Source organism: Myodes glareolus, chromosome 9 (genome assembly GCF_982192425.1).
Source record: "Myodes glareolus chromosome 9, mMyoGla1.1, whole genome shotgun sequence".
Lineage (NCBI taxonomy): Eukaryota > Metazoa > Chordata > Mammalia > Rodentia > Cricetidae > Myodes > Myodes glareolus.
Window position 1 is genome coordinate 75,454,799 of NC_142034.1, and position 20,742 is coordinate 75,475,540.

At 39.1% G+C, this 20,742-nt stretch overlaps 1 protein-coding gene across 1 annotated transcript; it reads right to left on the minus strand.

Moving 5' to 3' along the window:
* Positions 1-10,972: 10,972 nt before the first annotated feature.
* LOC125401545 (olfactory receptor 2Y1B-like) lies at positions 10,973-11,965 on the minus strand. Its single transcript, XM_048435860.3, has one exon. It carries the CDS (start codon positions 11,906-11,908, stop codon positions 10,973-10,975), a length of 936 nt encoding a protein of 311 aa, XP_048291817.3. The 5' UTR covers positions 11,909-11,965.
* Between the last annotated feature and the right edge of the window lie 8,777 nt (positions 11,966-20,742).

Here is a 20,742-nt window from a genome sequence, read left to right on the forward strand (position 1 = left end):
TGGAAGTTCTTTGATTGCACTTCCTAATTACTCAGGTAACATTATTTCTCTTCTTGGATCTTCTATGGGGTTGAAGACTAGATAAATGTAGCTACTTTCCTCTCATGACTTGGCCAAGTTATTTATTATACAAGACTTTAGCTAGTTGGAATAGGATATTTGTACTTATTGTATATAATTGTGTAGGTTTGTACTTACTGTATATAATTTCGTAGTAGGCTTAGAACTCTCTTACTTAAACAAAAGGGGGAGGTGCTGCGGGAGTACCTTCTGCTGCTTCAGCCAATAGTCGCTGAAGCACGAGCCCACAGTGTTGCAGGAGCGCCTTCGGCTCCATCAGCCAATAGTCGCTGAAATACTAGCCCACTGGGGCGTGGTATATTTCTCTTTAAAAGAAGAGCAGCAAGCTTGGCTCAGCCTCTTGGTTCCGGCGCTTGGTTCCGGCTCCTGCTCCCGGCTCCTGCTCCAGCGACTAGGCTCCCTTCCTGAGGGTTTATCGTGTATGTAAGTTTTACCCCCCAAAATAAATAACCCCTTAAAACATAACTGGTGTGGGATTGATTCGCCATTATCTTCCCAGAATTTTCTCTGTCCCTGGAAGTCCCACCTAACCTCTTCCTAGCTATTGGCCATTCAGCATTTTATTACACCAATCACAGCAATACATTTCCACACAGTGTACAAATGCCCCACAATGAGAAAGTGTGTGTGTGTGTGTGAGGGGGGGGGGTAGTGAGGGAGGGAGGGAGCGTCCTACCAACACTTAGATTCTTAAGCACAGGCTCATGCTATCTGTGACCAAGAAATTAGTAAGTAGGGCAAGCCATGATTAAAATGAGATACCTTCTGTTCTGAGCATGACAATCTTTCCCACTCACTCCTAAAAATATAGACCAATGCAGATAAACTAGAAGAAATGAGAAAAAGTAAAAGTGGCTGTCTTCGAGATGGTTCTCTTGTTAACTGCTGTATAGGATTTCATGACATCAAGATTCTAGAGTTTAACCTTTATGTTCTGAGAAAGAAGTCACTGAATCACTTCTGATAATGTTCCTTTCCAGACAAGGTGACAGAGAACATGTCTAGACACAGCTCTAGCGCTTACATGAAAGTTTCTCTAGCTTTTCAGAGTCAAATCCTGGGACAGAGGAGAAGAGCTTCAGTGCCAAAAGACCTATCATACTGATGGAACCTTTTTTTTTTTTGCTCTTATTATTAAAAGCAATGAAGAATGAGGTTACTAAGTTAGCCATTTAATGTTTGTTACTAAAGGGATTATGGAAATGTATCTCATTACTATTTTAATTTGTGTTTCATTGATTGTAGGCAAGGTTGATCATTTTTTGCATTTAAAAAACATTAGTTCTTTAATAGTTTTTAAATCATATTCACTGCACTCACCTCCTCCCAGACTCACTCCCTTCCCTACTCACTGATTTTTGTGTCATTGCCATTAACTCCACAGCTAGGGGTGAGATTGTGTCCTCAGTTTCCCTCTCCATGCTGGCATTTCATCTGGCTTGGGCTTGCGCAAGTGTCACACATGCTATCACAACTGGGGTGTCCAGGAGATACTGTTTCCTTGTAGTCATTCACCACCTCTGGTCCTTACACTCTTTTGGGCCCCTTTTCCACAGCAATCTCTGAGTATTTGGAGGAGGGGTATAGTACATATGCTTCAGTTAGGGTTGAAAATTCCTCAGTCTTTTGTTCTCTATGTCTTGACCCGTTGTGGGTCTCTGCCTTCATCACCATCTACTGAAAGGCTGTTTGTTACTCATTCAGGTTATTCTGGAAATAACTATTCATATACTTGTCTGTTTTACAAGGGTCTTTGTGCTTTCCTGAAAAAATAGGTTGGATGGGTTTCACATTCTGCATACTAACCTTCCGTGAGTCATGTACACTGCAAGAACCTCCTGATCTTTATCTTGATGTTCACATTATGAAGTGTGTTGTACAGCATGGAGCAGTGGGGAGGAAGAGCACACATGTATAACATGGGCATTTAATACCTATCCTTTCCTTACTGTTCTAAGTTTTGTCTTAAATATATTCTCAGGATAAGATCGTATTACAAATTTCTATGTTCTGAATTTTTTAGTCTCTTGCTTTTTACAATGAGACCATGAGTCAACTTGGTAGATAATGCCACTGCTATGCCATGTTTATTAGATTCCTAGGCTTGTCCAAATATTTGGCCTTTATCATGTACCAAAGTTTTATATGTGTTTGTTTCTGTTTCTGGTGGTCTTTTTATCCTGTTATTTCATCTTCTCCTCCTGTATCAATAGCCTTTGCACTTGTTACCACAGATCTGCAATATCCTGAAGTGTTGGGGCTCAATTCTCCAAACATTTTTATTTTTTAAGGTTTTTTTTTCTTGCTCCGAAACAAAAAAAAAGCAAATTTACCCAGGAGGACTAGATGGCAGGAAATAGATTGAGAGCTGAAATCAACAAAATAGAAACAAAGAAAACACAAAGAATCAATGAGACAAAGAGTTGGTTCTTCGAGAAAATCAACAAAATAGACAAACCTTTACCCAAACTAACCAAAAGGCAGAGAAAGAATATCCAAATTAACAGAATCAGAAATGAAAAGGGGGACATAATAACAGACATGGAGAAAATACAGAGAATCATCAGGTCATACTTCAAAAACCTATACTCCACAATATTGGACAACTTAAAGGAAATGAACAATTTTCTGGATAAATATAACTTACCAAAATTAAATCAATACCAGATAAACAAATTAAATAGACCTATAACCACTAAGGAAATAAAAACAGTCATCAACAATTTCCTAACCAAAAAAAGTCCAGAGCCACATGGTTTCAATGCAGAATTCTACATGATTTTCAAAAAAGAACTAATAACAATACTCCTCAAATTATTCCACACAATAGAAACAGAAGGAATATTGCCAAACTCTTTTTTACGAGACTACAGTTACCCTGATACTCAAACCACACAAAGACATTACTAAGAAAGAGAATTACAAACCAATCTCATGCATGAACATTGAGACAAAAAATATTCAATAAGATACTGGCAAACTGAATCCAAGAACACATCAGAAAAATCATCTACCACAACCAAGCAGGCTTCATCCCAGAGCTGTAGGAATGGTTCAACATATGAAAATCTTTCAATTTAATCCATTATACAGACAAACTGAAAGGGAAAAAACACATGATCATCTCAGTAGCTGCTGAAAAAGCCTTCGACAAAATTCAACACTTCTTCATGATAAAGGTCTTTGAGAGAGCAGGGATACAAGGAACATACCTAAACATAATAAACGGAATACAGAGCAAGACAACAGCCAATATCAACCTAAATAGAGAGAAACTTAAAGTGATATCATTGAACTCAGGAATAAGACAAGGTTGTCCACTCTCTCTCCATATCCACTCAATATAGTACTTGAAGTTCTAGCTCAAGCAATACTAAGACAACAAAAGGAGATCAAGGAGATAAAAATCAGAAAAGAAGTCAAACTCTCACTATTTGGAAATGATACGGTAGTATAATTAAGTGACCCCAAAATTTCTATTTGGAAATGATATGGTAGTATAATTAAGTGACCCCAAAATTTCTACCGAGGAACTCCTAAAACTCATGAATAACTTCAGTAATGTAGCAGGATACAAGATTAACTCAAAAAAATCAGTAGCCCTTCTTTATACAGATAATAAAGGGGTTGAGAAAGAAATCAGAGATACATCACCCTTCACAATAGCCACAAATAACATAAAATATCTTGGAGTAACTCTAACCAAACAAGTGGAAGACCTGTATGACAAGAACTTTAAATATTTGAAGAAAGAAATTAAGAAGACACCAGAAAATGGAAAGATCTCTTGGTTAGGTAGAATTAAGGTAATAAAAATAGCCATCTTAACAAAAACAATATACAGAATCAATGCAATGCCCAGAAAAATTCTTCACAGACCTCGAAAGAATACTCAACTTCATATGGAAAAACAAAACAAAACAAAAAACCCAGGATAGCCAAAACAATCCTGTACAACAAAAGAACTTCTGGAGGCATCACCATCCCTGACTTCAAACTCTACTACAGAGCTACAGTACTGAAAACAGCCTGGAACTGGCATAAGAACAGACAGAAGGACCAATGGAATTGAACCAAAGACCCAAATATTAATCCACGTACCTACGAACAACTGATGTTTGAAAAAGAAGCAAAAAAAAAACATAAAATGGAAAAAGAATGCATATTCAACAAGTGGTGCTGGCATAACTGGATATTAACATGTAGAAAAGTGAAAATAAATCCATATCTATTGCCATGCACAAAACTCAAGTCTAAATGAATCAAAGACCTCAACATAAAACTAATCACACTGAACCTCATAGAAGAGAAAGTGGGAAGTACACTTGAATGTTTTGGCACAGGAGACCACTTCCTAAATATAGCACTAGTAGCACAGATACTGAAAACAACAATCAATAAATGGGACCTCCTGAAACTGAGAAGCTTCTGTAAAGTAAAGGACATGGTCAACAAGAAAAAAGCACAGCCTACAGATTGGGAAAAGATCTTCACCAACCCCTCATTGGAAAAAGAACATTCTCCAAAATATACAAACGACTCAAGAAACTTAACATTTAAAGCATAAATAGCCCAATTTAAAAATGGGGTACAGACCTAAACAGAGAATTCTCAAAAGATGAATCTCAAAGGACTGGAAGATTTTTAAGGAAATGCTCAACATCCTTAGCCATCAGAGAAATGCAAATCAAAACCACTCTGAGATTCCATCTTACACCTGTAAGAATGGCCAAGAACAAAAACACTGATGACAACTTATGCTGGAGAGGATGTGGGGTAAGGGGAATGCTTCTTCATTGCTTGTGGAAGTGTAAACCTGTAAATTGCCTTGGAAATCATTATGGTGATTTCTCAAAAAATCAGGAAACCATCTATCTCAAGACCCATCAATACCACTTTTGGGTATATACCCAGAAGACACTCAATCATACACAAGGACGTGCTCAAGCATTATTTGTAAAAGCCAGAACCTTAAAACAAGCAAGATTCCCCTCAACCAAAGAATAGATAAAGAAAATGTAGTACATTTGCACAATGGAGTACTACACAGTGGAAAAAAATAATGACAGCTTGAACTTTGTAGGAAAATGGATGGAACTAGAAAACATTATTTTGAGTGAGGTAACCCAGACCTGAAAGACAATTATCACATGCACTCACTCACAAGTGGTTTTTAAACATAAAGCAAAGAAAACCAGCCTACAACTCACAATCCCAGAGAACATAGACACGAATGAGGATCCTAAGAGAGACATCCATAGATCTAATCTACATGGTAAGTAAAAAAGACAAGATCTCCTGAGTAAATTGGTAGCATGGGGATCTTGGGAGAGGGTTGAAGGGGAGGGGAGAGGCAGGGAGGGGAACAGATAAAACTGTAGAGCTCAATATAAATCAATTTTTAAAAAAAAGAAACAAAAGAGTACATCCCAATCAGATTAAGTTTATTTACATAAGAAAATTTCAGACTTTTCTCATCCTACTTTTCATCTCTTTGGAAACTTACTGTGTATTCTGTTTCTATTCTTAGCTCTGTGTAGCTTAGGTAAGTGGAATTATGCTGTATTTGTTTCCTTATGGCATGTGCATTGCACATAGCTAATATATTCAAGGTTCATTCATGGTATAGCATGGATCAGCTTCTACTTTCCTTTTGAAGACTAACACACACACACACATACACACACACACACACACACACACAGAGAGAGAGAGAGAGAGAGAGCTCTGCATTTTGTTTACCATTCATCTGATGATGGATGATAAACTCCTTACCACCTTTGCCGTCACCATATGGCTACTGTGAACAATTCTACTACAAATGTGAACACACAGATATCTCCTCAAAGCCCTGCTTTCAACTCTCTTTAATATAAACCCAATTAAGTTGACAGATCATACAGTATTACATTTTTAATCTTTTTGAGGAATCTCCATCTGTTTCCCATAGTAGAAGTAGCACCATTTTCCAAAGTGCCCATGCAATTGATTTTTATGCTTTTTTTCACAAACATTAGAAAAAAAAAAAGCTTTCTAAAATCCCATTTGTCTCGATGCCTTACAAATTCCCTTGTATAATATGTACAGAGGTTAAGTAATCGGATAGAAAGTACAATTTCACCTACTGTTTTCTAATTCTGATATCACTTACTCTTTTTATCAGTTGTAGTTTTCAATACAGAGTTGGAAAGAGGAAAGTGCTCTACCCTGTTTATCACATGAAAGACGCCAGCACTTCATCAGTACGCCGGTGGGAAATGTTAGACGCCGTCTGAGCTCACCAACAGCATCTCTTCTAAGCTTGTTGTGACTTTTTGTCATGAATTGGTGCTGACTGTTCACAAAGGATTTTTCTTCCCCACCCTAGGTAATGCTGTGGGGAAGAAAACTATGTCTACTGGTGTCACAAGTTACATGTAAGGTCTAATGCTGATGTGTCACTTTATTGTTGTGATAAATGCATTTTAGCTGTTTTTAAAGTTGGTTTATATCTATCTGAATTCAGCTTACTAACATCTTATCGAGGACCTTGCTTCTATATTGAAAATAGATTGACTTACATTCTGGTCAGTAGTCTTTTATATTGAAAAATAGCTTGATCTACATTTTGGTCGGTAGTATCCTTGATTTGTTTTTCCCTGGGGTTAGAAAGACACAAGAAAGTGAGTTGAGTAGTTTTCACTTTCTGTTCTCTGAAAGGATTAGAACAGAGTAGTTGTTTTGTTCCTTGAAAATTGATGACATTCAGTTGGGATTGGTCAGAATAAAAGACATTCAATTACCAATTCTAGGTCTATTGGTTTATTCTTATACATTATTATTACATCTTATGTAATACATGCTGTATTATGTAATATAAAATTATTAGCTTATAATATAAGTTCTTATAAATATCTAGTTAACTATTTATTATTTTATTATTAAATTTTATTATTCAATTAAATATTATTTAAATATTAAAATTTTTATTATTCAATTGTGAATTATTAACAATTCCAAACATGTGCATAATATAATCTGATCACATTCACTCTCTCTACTCGTGTGTGTGTGTTTGAGAAAAAAGATTCTAGGCTATTTTATTTTCCCTTCAACAAGAACAAGAAGTGGGAATTAACATTTATTGCACACACACTACACATCAAGTGCTGATAAAGTGGTTGATGTCATGCTCATTTCAGGAGAGGAAACCAAGATTAAGGTAAGGTTGATGCTTTGACCACTCAGAGCACTAGAAAGGTGTAAGCTTAAGTATCTGTGACAGTAAAATCCTAGGATTTTCAGCACCAAGGTCATCAATGGGAAGGTATGGTGTGGCCTTGGTTGCCTAGGTTCATAAGTTTGAATATATGGTCTGAAGTTGATGGAACTGCTTGGGGAAAGTTAGGTATGGCCTAACAGGAGGAAGTGTGTTACTATAAGAAGATTTTGAAGTTTCTCTGCTTAAATAAATAAGCCTGTCTGAAAGTCACATACTCTATAAAACAACTCTGTTCAAAATCTGATAATTTTCAGTACCATAGAACAGTAAACACTGCAAGAAACCTTTGAAATGGACTCTGATACATCAAGAATTTGACAGGATCACCAAAAAATGAGAAAAAGACAAAACCAAAAAACCAATAAACTCATGTCCTCTGCCTTGGATTATACTGTCAAATATTCAACAGCATATTAGGATCTGACTTTGCAAAGAGTCATTCAGAATTAATTCTCATTCAGAATTAATTCTCTTCTGTTTTGTTTTTTTAATATTCAATTTAATATTACTTAAATATTAAAATTTTTATTATTCAATTGTGAATTGCTTTTTGCTTTTCCACGTGAAGTTGAGTATTGTTCTTTTTGAGGTTTGTGAAGAATTTTGCTGGGATTTTGATGGATATTGCATTGGATCTGTAGATTGCTTTTGGTAATACTGCCATTTTTACTATCGTAATTCTACCTAACCAAGAGCATGGGAGATCTTTCCATTTTCTGGTGTCTTCTTCAATTTCTTTCTTGAAAGTTTTAAAGTTCTTGTTATATAAGTCTTTCACTTGTTTGGTTAGAATTACTCCAAGATATTTTATGTTATTTGTGGCTATTGTGAAGGGTGATGTTTCTCTGATTTCTTTCTTGGCCCATTTATCATCTGTATAAAGGAGGGCTACTGATTTTTTTGAATTAATCTGATATCCCGTTACATTATTGAGGGTGTTATTAGTTATAGGAGTTCCTCGGTAGAAATTTTGGGGTCACTTATGTAAATTATCATATTATCAGCACATAGTGAGAGTTTGACTTTTTCTTTTCTAATTTGTATCCTCTTGATTTCCTTTTTTGTCATATTGCTCTAGCTGGACCTCAAGTACTATACTGAACATGTAAGGAGAGAGTGGACAACTTTGTCTTGTTCCTGAGTTCAATGGTATCATTTTGAGCGTCTCTCCGTTTAGTTTGATGTTGACTGCTGGTGTGCTATGTATTACCTCTATTATGGTTAGGCATGTTTCTTGTATTCCTCCTCTCTCCAAGACCTTTATCATGAAGAAGTGTTGGATTTTGTCAAAGGCATTTTCAGCATCTAATGAGATAATCATGTTTTTTTTTTGCTTTCAGTTTGTTTATATTGTGGATTAAATTGATAGATTTTTGTATGTTGAACCATCCCAGCATCTCTGGGATGAAGCCTACTTGGTAGTGGTAGATGATTTTCTGATGTGTTCTTGGAGTCAGCTTGTCAGTATTTTATTGAGTATTTTTGCATCAATGTTCATACATGAGATTGGTCTGTAATTATCTTTCTTAGTAATGTCTTTCTGTGGTTTGGTATCAGGGTAACTATAGCCTCATAAAAAGAGTTTGGTAATATTCCTTCTGTTTCTATTGTGTGCAACAATTTAAGGAGTATTGGTATTAGTTCTCCTTTGAAAATCTTGTAGAATCCTGCTCTGAAACCATCTGGTCCTGAGGTGTTGTTTTTTGGGTTTTTTTGTTATTGTTGTTGTTGGGAGACTTTTAATAACTATTTCTAAGCAATCGTGTACAATAAAGGAACTTCTGGGGTATCACAATCCCTGACTTCAAATTTTACTACAGAGCTATAGTACTAAAAACAGACTGGTATTGGCACAGAAACAAGAGAATCAATGAAATCAAATCGAAAACCTGGATATCAATCCACACACCTATGAACCTGATTTTTGAAAAGAAGCAAAAAAACCTGTGAAATGAAAAAAGAAAGCATATTCAACAAATGGTTTTTGACATAACCGGATATCAACATGTAGAAGAATGAAAATATATTCATCTCTATTGTCACGCAAACTCAAGTCCAAATAGATCAAAGACCTCAACATAAAACTTAACACACTGAACCTCATAGAAGAGAAAGTGGGAAGTACACTTGAATGCATTGGCATAGGAGACCACTTCCTAAGTATAACCCCAATAGCACAGACACTGAGAGCAACAGTTAATAAATGGGACCTCCTGAAACTGAAAAGCTTCTGTAAAGCAAAGAATGCAGTCAACAAGACAAAATGGTAGCCTACAGAATGGGAAAAGATCTTCACCATCCCCCCCACATCAGACAGAGGACTGATCTCCAAAATATACAAAGAACTCAAGAAATTGGTCATCAAAAGAACAAATAATCTAACAAAAACTGGGGTACAGACCTAAATAGAGAACTCTTAAAAGACAAATCTAAAATGGCTGAAAGACACTTAAGGAAATGCTCGACATCCTTAGCCATCAGAGAAATGCAAATCAAAACAACTCTGAGATTCCATCTTGTACCTGTGAGAATGGCCAAGATCAAAAGCACTGATGACAACTTATGCTGGAGAGGATGTGGGGTAAAGGGAATACTCCTTCATTGCTGGTGGGAGTACAAGTTGGTACAGATGCTTTGGAAATCAGTATGGCATTTTCTCAGAAAATTAGGAAACAACCCACCTCAAGACCTAGCAATACCACTTTTGGGTATATACCCAAAGGATGTTCAATTATGCCACAAGAACATGTGCTCAACTATGTTCGTATCAGCATTATTTGCAATAGCCAGTACCTAGAAACAAACTAGATGCCCCTCAACTGAAGAACAGATAAAGAAAATGTGGTACATTTACACAATGAAATACTACACAGTGGAAAAACATAATGACACCTTGAAATTTGCAGGCAAATAGAAAACCTCATATTGAGTGAGGCAACCCAGACCCAGAAAGACAAATATCATATGTACTCTCTCATAAGTGGCTTTCAGACATAAAGCAAAGTAAAAGCAGTCTACAATTCACAACCCCATAGAATCTAGAGAACAAAGAAGACCCTCTGAGAGACACAGATAAATCTAATCTAGAAGAAAATGAGATCTCCTGAGTGAATTGGGACCATGTGGATAGTGGGAGAGGGTAGAAGAGGTTTGGGGAGAAAGGGAGGGGAGCAGAGAAAAATATATAGCTCAATAAAAACAATAAAGAAGTATGACTTTAAAAAATAAGAATTATTTCTTTCATTCCAAACCCGAGTCTCCATAATTGCTCACTGTGTACTCTTGTCCAGCTTGTAGTTTTGTTTTGGAAAGCTATGATGCAATCAGCACTTAGCCACTGCTGAGCAGTGTCCAGAGAGTGACCTAAAGACACTGCAGAAGCGCCTCACTCCCAGCTTCCCACAAGGAAGGCACCAAGTCTTGCTGCCTACTGAGAATGTATTTATTATTTTTGACAACTTCATAAATACATATACTGAATTTTGATCACTTTTACCCCTTGTTATCTTCTTTAATCTCCCTCTCTTTTCCAGTGAAACTTTTCTTCTTCAACAAGCCCATTGAGATTGCTTTCTAGAGACCAATGGGTTCAATTATGCTGGAGCCATCACAGAAAGAAAATGCTTTTTACTACCTTGATTCTATGCCTCTTCCGAGTACCTTCCACAGAGCCCCCTTCACATCCTTGTTTCTCAGGGTGTAAATCAGAGGGTTGAGCATGGGAGTAATTATGGTATAAAAAAGGGCAACAAACTTTCCCTCATTCTCAGAATAACTGTCATTTGGCTGCAAGTATGTGTAGATGGTTGAGCCATAAAACATAGAAACCACCAGGAGGTGGGACCCACAAGTCCCAAAAGCTTTTCTGCGGCCAGATATTGACTTGACTTTTAACACAGCCCTAGCAATGTGTGCATAGGATCCTAGAATCAGTGTCGCAGGAAAAACCAAGATTATGGCTCTGGCCACAAACATCTTGGCCTCTGTTCCAGCTGTGTCCTTGCAAGCCAGCTTGAGGAACACAGGCATCTCACAGAAGAAGTGATTCAGTCGATAGCCACAGAGAGGCATGGCCATCATGAGGCCTGTCTGAATCAGAGAGTTGACAAGGCCTGCTACCCATGATGAGATAGCCAATGCCTGGCACAGAAGTGGGTGCATAATGGTTGTGTAGAGGAGTGGACGACACACAGCAGCGTAGCGGTCAAAGGCCATCACCACTAGAAGCATACTTTCTGTGGAGCCCAGGGCAAGGACACTGAAGAGCTGAGCCACACACCTTCCATACGTGATGGTGTGGTCATGTCCCTCAATATTGATCAGGAGCTGGGGCACGGTGCTGGTGGTGTAGCAGAGGTCCAGGAAGGAGAGGTGGGAGAGGAAGAAGTACATGGGAGTGTGCAATCGGAGGTCCACATGTGACAGAGCAATGATGGTGGTGTTGCCGAAGAGAGTTAAGGAGTAGAAAATCAAAATGTAGATAAAAAGAAGGAGTTCCAATTGAGGCCAGTCAGAGAAGCCCACCAAAATGAAGCCTTTGCCCAGACTGGCATTGAAGTCGCCCATAACCTTTGACCCGTATAACAGTGGAACACAATTCAGTGTATCTGTTGAAGAAAATGCATTAAGACATTGTTCAGAGCATTCTTCCATCAACCCTAAGTGATCTGTTTTATTATTCAATTCTGTTTTTTTCAGCCTTTTATTCTTACTTTTCTCTTCTATAAAATAAACCTCTCTGGACTTACATAGATCTAATCTACATGGGAAGTAGAAAAAGACAAGATCTCCTGAGCAAATTGGGAACATGGGGACCTTGGGGGGGAGTTGAAGCAGGGATGGGGAGGCAGGGAGGGGAGCAGAGAAAAATGTAAAGCTCAAAAAAATGAACTTCTCTGGATTATGAATGATGTCATCTTTATCTGAATTATAACTCAACTAATTGTTACAAGACTTTAGCCTGGCCCTTCAGTCTTACGGATCCAAGCTTTCTTATTCCAGAGTAATGAAGTGCTTTGAAAATCTAAGGTCTACGTCATACCATAAGTGTTCTGTGTTGTTATCTTTGGTTCCTTCTTTTGGCCTATTTGTTAGTTCATTTCAGATTTGAATTCAGGCTCAGCCAGGTGGCAATCACAATTTTGACCCTTGGGTCCTCATTTGCCTCGTTCTGCACCGTGGATAGAAGCCCCACTCACAGTATCCACCATCTGTCACAGAAGACTGAGAAGCAATTTCCTTTCTTTGGAGAGAAGATACAAAGAAATTTATTCCTTATGATTAGTAAGAAGAATGGCCTCCCTTGACCCTGCTTCTTCGACTAAAAATGTCCATAATTCAACTCCACAGAAAAAGCGGTTTTCTCCTCTCTACCCAAGCCCTTTTTGAAACTATCTCCTTCTAGTTCCTCCTGTTCATTTGATGACATTCATGCCACACATCTTTGTCTCTCTAGGAGCTCCTCTGTGGTAGAGGACAAGCTAAATATAAAAATAAGTATTAGTGTATATCACAGAAATAACAAATAATGAATAAACATTCTCATGCCTTTATGGCACTGAGGGTGCCAAAGTGAATGCTGCTTTCATTCATGATGCACCATGGCTGTTGAATAAACTTTCTTCAGTGCAACATGTGCGTTTACCTTTTTTAGAGCTCATGAGAGCTAATTTCCTCTAAGCCTGCAGATTAACTGCTAACACGCCGATCAGTGGTGGAGGTGTGAGAGGCAAAGATTATCGCTTTCCTCAAAGGATGGGTGCTTCTTATAGAAATTTAAGTAAGGTTCTATGAAAGCTTGCCAAGGAGAGAGAAACAGAGTGCCCTTCCAAAGTCTAGCCTACAACAAGTATGAGGCGATTTTGTGTACTTAACTAGTCCCTTTTGTGTCAAGTTTAGTGAGGTGGAATATTACCATCAATGGGTCAATGTGATACTCAATGTCTTTAGGTCTATATCATGGCCCCAAAGAACAATGCTAGCATGGGCAAGTTGGGCCTTCTGCTCTGAAATACTCACTTCTGGGAGTCTGAGCTTAATAACCTAAAGTAAAAAAAGTAAAACAAAGAAAATAGCTTGGGTGGTGGCGACATGAAATAATGCATCATGTATATTACAAACATTTGTTTGTTCTCTCTGTTAAACCTGTTCTGCCTTCATAATTAGCAGTTAACTTGTGCAAATTAGGCTGCATAGTTCACTCGGCATAGTGATGTCCAACCTTCGCTGCAGAAACTGGAAAACAACGATCTTATTGACAAACTGATTGGATGAATGAATGAATGCATTTCTAACCCTAGCACCATGTCTGATGTACACAAATATTCCTCACTTAGTGGCACAGGGTTTTCGTTCACTCCCATTGTATACTTCTAAAAATGATTTTATATTGTGCATATATAAATGAATACCACTTTTCATTTTTTAATTGTGTGTGTGTGTGTTGTCTGCATGTATTTTCGTACATATGTTATGTATGGGTGATGCCCACAGAGTTCAGAAGAGGGCACTGAATTCCCTGGAGCCAGAATGACAGGTGACTGTGGGTACTGGGAATTGAACCCAGGTCCTCTGTAAAAGCAACAAGTGCTCTTAACCACTGAGCCCTCCAACTAATATCCTTTCAATCAACAAAGCTTAGTGCTATTTCTAATATGATAAACAAATGAACAATGAGCCAAGATATTTCAATATGATAAAGCTCAGAGCCTTACTTACATCAGTAATGATCATTTTAATGAATAAAAACTTGGATAATTTTGAAGCAGAGGCATGAAATTTAGTTTTCAGCATTTCTGCTGTCAGCTAGATGCTCTACCCAGGGCTGGCAACACTCGGGAGAAGCCAGGGACTAAATGGGCAGACCCAGAAACATAGAGCCCCAAACCCTAAAACCTAGGAACTCCGGGCTTCAGAAGTCAACCTATGGCTTCTGGGTTAGGGATAGGGGCCACTTAGAAGCCATCTTCAATTAATAACCACTTGCAAATGAAAATTTAGTTCTCTCCAAGGGAGTCTCTCTGGGGAAACAGCCACTCTTAGGGGAGGCTGCGAGCCCAGCAATGGATGGCCAGCAGAAAATGAACTCAGTGGCATCTTTGGAGGTTCTTTGACTCCTAATGTCGTGTCAGAGAATTTTTTTAATCTTATTTTTATTTTTAATTTCATTTTGTGATAAATATATATTTATATATATTTGTCTATTTTCTTACCCTACAGGTTCTTTGTATATATTTTATGACTTCAATTTCGTGTTTTTAAATGATTCCTGAGTGTGGTTTCTGTGCCTGTCTCTGTTTCTTGTGCCTTGCACTCTTTTCCTTCTATTTATCTGCTGTATCCTATTCTGGTGAGTTAGTTTTTGTTTTACCTTATTATATTATGTTGTGTTTTATTATTATCCCTGAGGAACCTGTTTGTTTTCTAAAGGGAGACAGAAAGGGCACAGTGGATCTGGATGGGAGGGGTGGTGGAGAAGAACTGGGAGGAGTAGAAGAAGGGGAAATCATAAGCAGAATATATTATGTGAGGAAAAAAACTATTTTTAATAAAAAGTGGGAAAAGAGAATCTGACCTTATAGCTATGGATCCCGTGATTGGAATCTAGTGCCCTGGGCTTTAACTACCAGTGGCCCCGGCGCTTCATGCCTATGCAATCCTTAGCTTCCAGCACCAGCGAGCAGCAGTGGGAGGCAGCAGCAGGCTGCAGTAGGGAGCAGAAGGCAGCAGCAGGCTGCAGTAGGAAGAAGGCAGCAGCAGGCTGCAACTGCTCTTCTTGGGGGTGACCAAGGGAAATTTGTTTCTTCCTCCCTGAGTGAAAGTGATTGGTAGATTTTTCCAAGGCTTGAGATGACAAAAATACAAAATCTAGTTTAAGGTTCTTAAAGAAATAAGCCGGGAATAAGCAGCAGGAACAGTGGTATGGCTTCCTCGAAGCATCTGTGGTGTGTTCAGAACAGCTGAGCTGCCGTGAAGGAAGTCTGACTCGCGGTCATTGAGTCACAGCTTGGCTGACTGTCCTCTGCTCAAGGAAGCCAGGAGCCAAGAAAGGGTCTATTATCTCTCTACCGGGGCTTTAAATTTCTCCAGCATCCAACATCTTGTTTATTTAAAGCAAAAATAAGCATGGAAAGGTTTGTTTACTACATATATGCAAAGAACACCAAAAAGACCCAGTAGAGTGTACGTGTGTGTATATATAACAACAATAATTAATGGATAAGAGGTTATGAATTTGAGAGGGAGTGGGGGCACAGAAGAAGTTGGAGTGGGGAAAAAGAGAGATGGAAATGAAATAAATACATTACTCATTTGTGAAAGTCTCAAAAATAGAAATTTAAATTGAAAAGGGAAAATAGGTTTTTTTAAGTGCATATACAATAAAGAGTTATTATTAGCATTGACAGTACTCTCCTCTCCAACAAATACCCACAGAGACAGCTGGAACACTCTACCTCTCTCAGTCACAGTTGGGCAACTGCATAATGGAACACACCCAACTGCAGAACTTCCGACTAGTTCACAAGAATGCAGACGGCAACCCCACATAGCCACATTAACTCCAAGAAAGCAAAACAGTTAGATATGCCACACTTCCAAGTACATCACAAAGCAACAGTAGTTTTAAGAACTATAAAGAACACATCAGTCACTGGAATGGAAGAGAGAGTCTAGGAACAAATCTTAGTGCACAGCCAACTGCTATTTTCTAAGGACACCAGGAAGACACAGAGAATAAAGGATAGTCTCTCACATAAGCAGTGCTGGAAGAAATATATTTCCACAGGCAAAGGATAAGGCTGCAACTCTCAAACACCCTTCACAAAACAGTTCAACAATGGCAAGAGCAGACACCACCACTGGCAACTGAGAGACACTCTCAGAGAAAGAAGCCAGATTTGGAGAATGGGATAATTGATCTTCAGAACTAAACATCCAACATCAGCTGTAGTATCTTAAAGCCCTCATTAAACTGATGTTAAGGACACCCTGTGTCCACCACAGGTGACTTCACCGTGCCTGCATGTCTACTGCTTAGGAACCGGTGATTACATTTATGACATAGTACAAATGCCTCCGCTCTTCCCTGGTATCTGGGAACTGCTCACATCCACTTACACTGCTCACAAAAAAAAGACCTCAGCTTAACCAATTCCCATGATGCTCGGAGTCTTTCACCTTTCTTGAATAGTTGCACATTACTCCTCATTTGTACGTGGCATTGGACTTCTGGCAAATTCCATAGAGTGAAACCTATCACTCACAAGCCAGGAGTTGTGAGCACACTAGTAGGCTTCACTCCAGACAAAATAAGTGAGAGGTGGGCAGAATTTGGCTTCCTGCCAATAGCTCTAGTGTACACAGCTGAGAAGGGTGGGAAAGTTCTCACGATGGGATCCTACACAGTTATCACAGGGCTCCTTCCAAAAAACAGCAGTCCTCCCTGCACTGAAAGAAACAATACGTAAACTATAACAGATCCGATTGTCCTCCAGCGGAGGTAGGGCTTTCAAAGTGACTATTTCCTTAAGAATTTTCTATATCTCATTCCAGCAAAAGGAGAAAATTAGGTCAGGCTGATATAACTAGGTCCTGGTGGCTCCTGAGCAGCTATCTAAGATTGACAGAGGATCCCTCTGTATTTTTATATTTGTTTTAAAGTATGTTACCCAATGCTTCTATGATGGTTGAAGGATATCACACAGACTAGCCATATGAAAGCTTCCTGGATGAGAACTGGATGTCTTCATTGCACATTTTAGATTAAAAACCAGGATGATTAAAAGTGGGAGTGTGGCTTATCTACAAGCTTAAATATTTCTCATACAGAAAAGGGGATGGCCTTTCTTTGTTCTTCACAGGGCAGAATGAAGCCCAATGCCTGAAATATAGCAAAGATCAAACTGTGGCTAAATATAAAACAAGAAAACAACCCTAAGAAATTCTAAGAATGGCAGTCTCAAAGTGCACATATTTCTGCTTTTAAATTGTCTTTTAAAATGCAAACCTTAAAAAAAATAAAATGTACACCTTATTCGTCATCTCTTGAAGGACCACGAAGAAACTTGACATTTGCGTGTTTGAAACTCTTGACTGAGATCCTCAAGAACCTCTGTTTATCTCCCAGTGTGTCTACCTGGATATGTGTGTGGATGTGTGTGTGGATATTTGTGGCTTCCATAAATAATAAACTAGTTTGCAGTGCTGGGAATCAGTCCCAAGACTCCCTACACACTTGGCAGGGATTCTACGAGCACCTACACTGTCAGTAGTAAAGTACTTGATATCTGATAAGATGAAAACATCCTTCATACCAATGCACTGAGTTAATGACATTGTCTAACTGTTGTGGAGCTATCTTTGAGAAAAAATAACCAACAGAGTCCTATGTCTGAAGGCAGGAGGGGTCTGGCAGACTCCTTGGTCATCACCCTCTAAAGATTCCATCTTTTAATTTGAACTCAGTGCTGTCCCTCCTTTTACACCTCTATATATGACTCTCTCCTTAGCCTCTGGAGAACCAGAATCTCAATGAAAACTGAGCAGGCACCAAATCATCCTACACTCCTTCTGCACCAGTCTGTGCTTCTACAGACTCAATCACTCTCTCCTGCCCACACCACCTGAAAAATCACACCACATCCACTCTATCCCATAGCATTTAGGCTGATCTTCAAACCCCTCGATAAAATATTTAATAATAACACACTAACATATTGCATTAGAAGACCAGAAAATAAAGGGTCTTGTCACCTTAACTAAAATTCAAAGACTTAATGAACTAATTCCATTTTAAACTCTGACTCCGCACACAGAACACTGACCCCAGATAAGAATCCTCTTTCATCCTCAGCTACTCCAACAAACTGTTCTTCACTTATTTTCAGCAGCTCTGACCCTGGCTGTGATCTGTCTCCTTGTTCTGATGTCTACAAATTGGTTTGCATCTTAGATCCTAGGCATCAAAATATTGAGATTTAGAAGGTCTATGAATTCAGAGAATCCCACCAAGTCTTACTCACCACAGTCCTGGGGAGGAAAATTGGGTTTACTTCCCTCAACCCAGCTGGCTTCTAGTAAATACGAAACCCATTCCACACGATATCATCTAGAAGTGTTTGAGGAAGCCTGTTTCTCTTCGGTCCCAACTGCGTCTGTGGTATGGTAGGCTGGATCACAGCTCTGCTCCTAGAGAATCCTTCTTTCTTGAGGCCACCTCGCCCAGCAGGCTCACCTGCTGAGGCCCATAACTAAGGGGCAGGAAATAGCCTGTGCTGTTCTCTGACTCCCTCACCATAGAAAACTGGCCCTAGACAGCACCTGACCTTAAGGCAGACTATACTATGCTCACCCTTGGGATATTGCCTGGGCCTCCTTAATAGAAGTAGAAACATGACTGTTTACTCAAGTGTGGCCTTGGAGACCTCTGGGGCCCCCTGAGCCAATTACAGTTAGTTAACTGGTTCTCCAGGATCTATCTGCTCTCCTCAGCTCTTTTTGTCCCTCATACACTGCCCAATCCAAAGTGACCAAAGAGGTCCTCAAAACATCTTTCATATGACTTGTGCAAATCTGAGTCAGTATATTATATTCCTCATACTTTCCGTACTTTGACCCAAATTGAATCAGCCTTTCTGTCAGACCATATTCCATGTCTTCCATAACCCAAACAAGTTTACCATCATCCGAATGTCTTCTATCCAAGGAATTTTCGTTTTAAATTTGTTCACATGAATGTGGATTATTTGTTCAACTAAAATCTGATGTTTTGTGTTGTTCTCATGCAAATTCTACTTCAAAATTAGCAGTTCTTCTTTTATAGCCTGATTTTTCCCAAAAACAAAGGTAAAAATTGAAGACATTGATTTTTTTTTTTGTCATTGTATGTCAACTGGAATGCCTAGGTGAAAAGTTGACAAACAGCCCAATGCTGTGCTGGGGAGCTTCTAGAAAATGTAAAGACTACCACCACTTCACAGGAGAAAATGAATACTAAACCTGTCCTAAAGTGGACAGACATCCCCAAGTACATGAAAAATAAAAGTCATAGATAGTTCACCCTCTCTAGGGCCCTTGCAGCAGACAAATGGAAGCAAAGGACAACAGTGCTGACCTGTGGCCTGTCGGATCTGAGGGTTCAGCTCAAGATGCAGGCATTACAGGTCAGAATGCAGCACTCCGGACTGAGCCAGCATGAGTATCACAAGTTGGCTCTGCCAAGATCACCATGGGAAGTGCAATGCACAGTGGCCTTGTGTCAGCAGGGTACCCCAGGATGAGGATGGTTTGTGGGTTGGTGCCTTCTATCCACACTGCTGTCCCCAACAATCAAATGATCAGCAGCCGTGATGAGATCCGTGTGTACTGTACTGCACTTTACCAGTATATCTCACTAAACATCCCACTAGACGCTCAACACCACCTGGCACTCACTAAAAACGGATGATGGTAGACCTTCAGAGATCCTGCCCACTCTCTGTAAAAGGGTTTCATTGCATATTGTTAAACTCTTGAGCATCTCACTGGTTTGTAAAGACATCTGTGAGAACTATACAGATATTACTTAAAGAGCTAGACAAAAACACCACACAAAAGTGAAAAAAGGCATTCCTAGGAGCCTTGAGGCTGTTGGGTAAAAATTCCAATAAGAAGAATGGGCCACTTCTCTGAGTTGATGGCCCGAGAAGGTCCTTGAGGCACCATACATTATAGCACTATTGCTGATGGTGTTGGTGGATGCTAGATGTAGGTGGCGCATCATTATTGCTGAAGACATCGCAGGTTTAGGCTATCAGACATGGAAAATAAAGCGAGGACTAAACTGGTGGCTCCTCCTTTTCAGTTGCCTTTTGTAGAGCTAGAAGGCACCACACTGATGTCTGGAGGAAGAACCTCTGGAGGAGGTTCCTTAAGGCTCTGAAAGTAAACCCAAAAAACAAGTCTCAAGAAGTTCCTGAAAATAATAAGATTTACAACAGTCTTCCCCAAGTTTACATGAGCAGAGACAACTGCTAGGGAGAAGAAACTGTATCTGACTGGCTCAGACACCTGCACGCTGCACTGGGAAGTCCAGAATGCGGTTTCCTGAGACATCATGCATACTGGGGTGGGCTTTTTGGTAATGCCTTTGAGCCAGCCATGTACCTGTAAGTAACCCCAAATAAATTCTCTGCTTTGCTAAGGCAGACTTGGGTGAAACAACGTCTTTGGTTTGCCATGGTTGCTCTAACTTAGGTTAACAGATGTTTGCTCACATCTGCCAAAGAACTTCACAAGACACCTTTTGAGTAGAGAACATATTTTTTTTCATCAGCAAAGACTACAACAAAATATAACAAAATCAGTAATGCTGAGAAGGGATTAATGACATGGTATGTAAAATAAGTTCCAAACATAAACAA

Coding starts and splice junctions, on each gene's coding strand:
- LOC125401545 (XM_048435860.3), bottom strand. CDS start 11,908: ATGGGCGACTTCAATGCCAGTCTGGGCAAAGGCTTCATTTTGGTGGGC.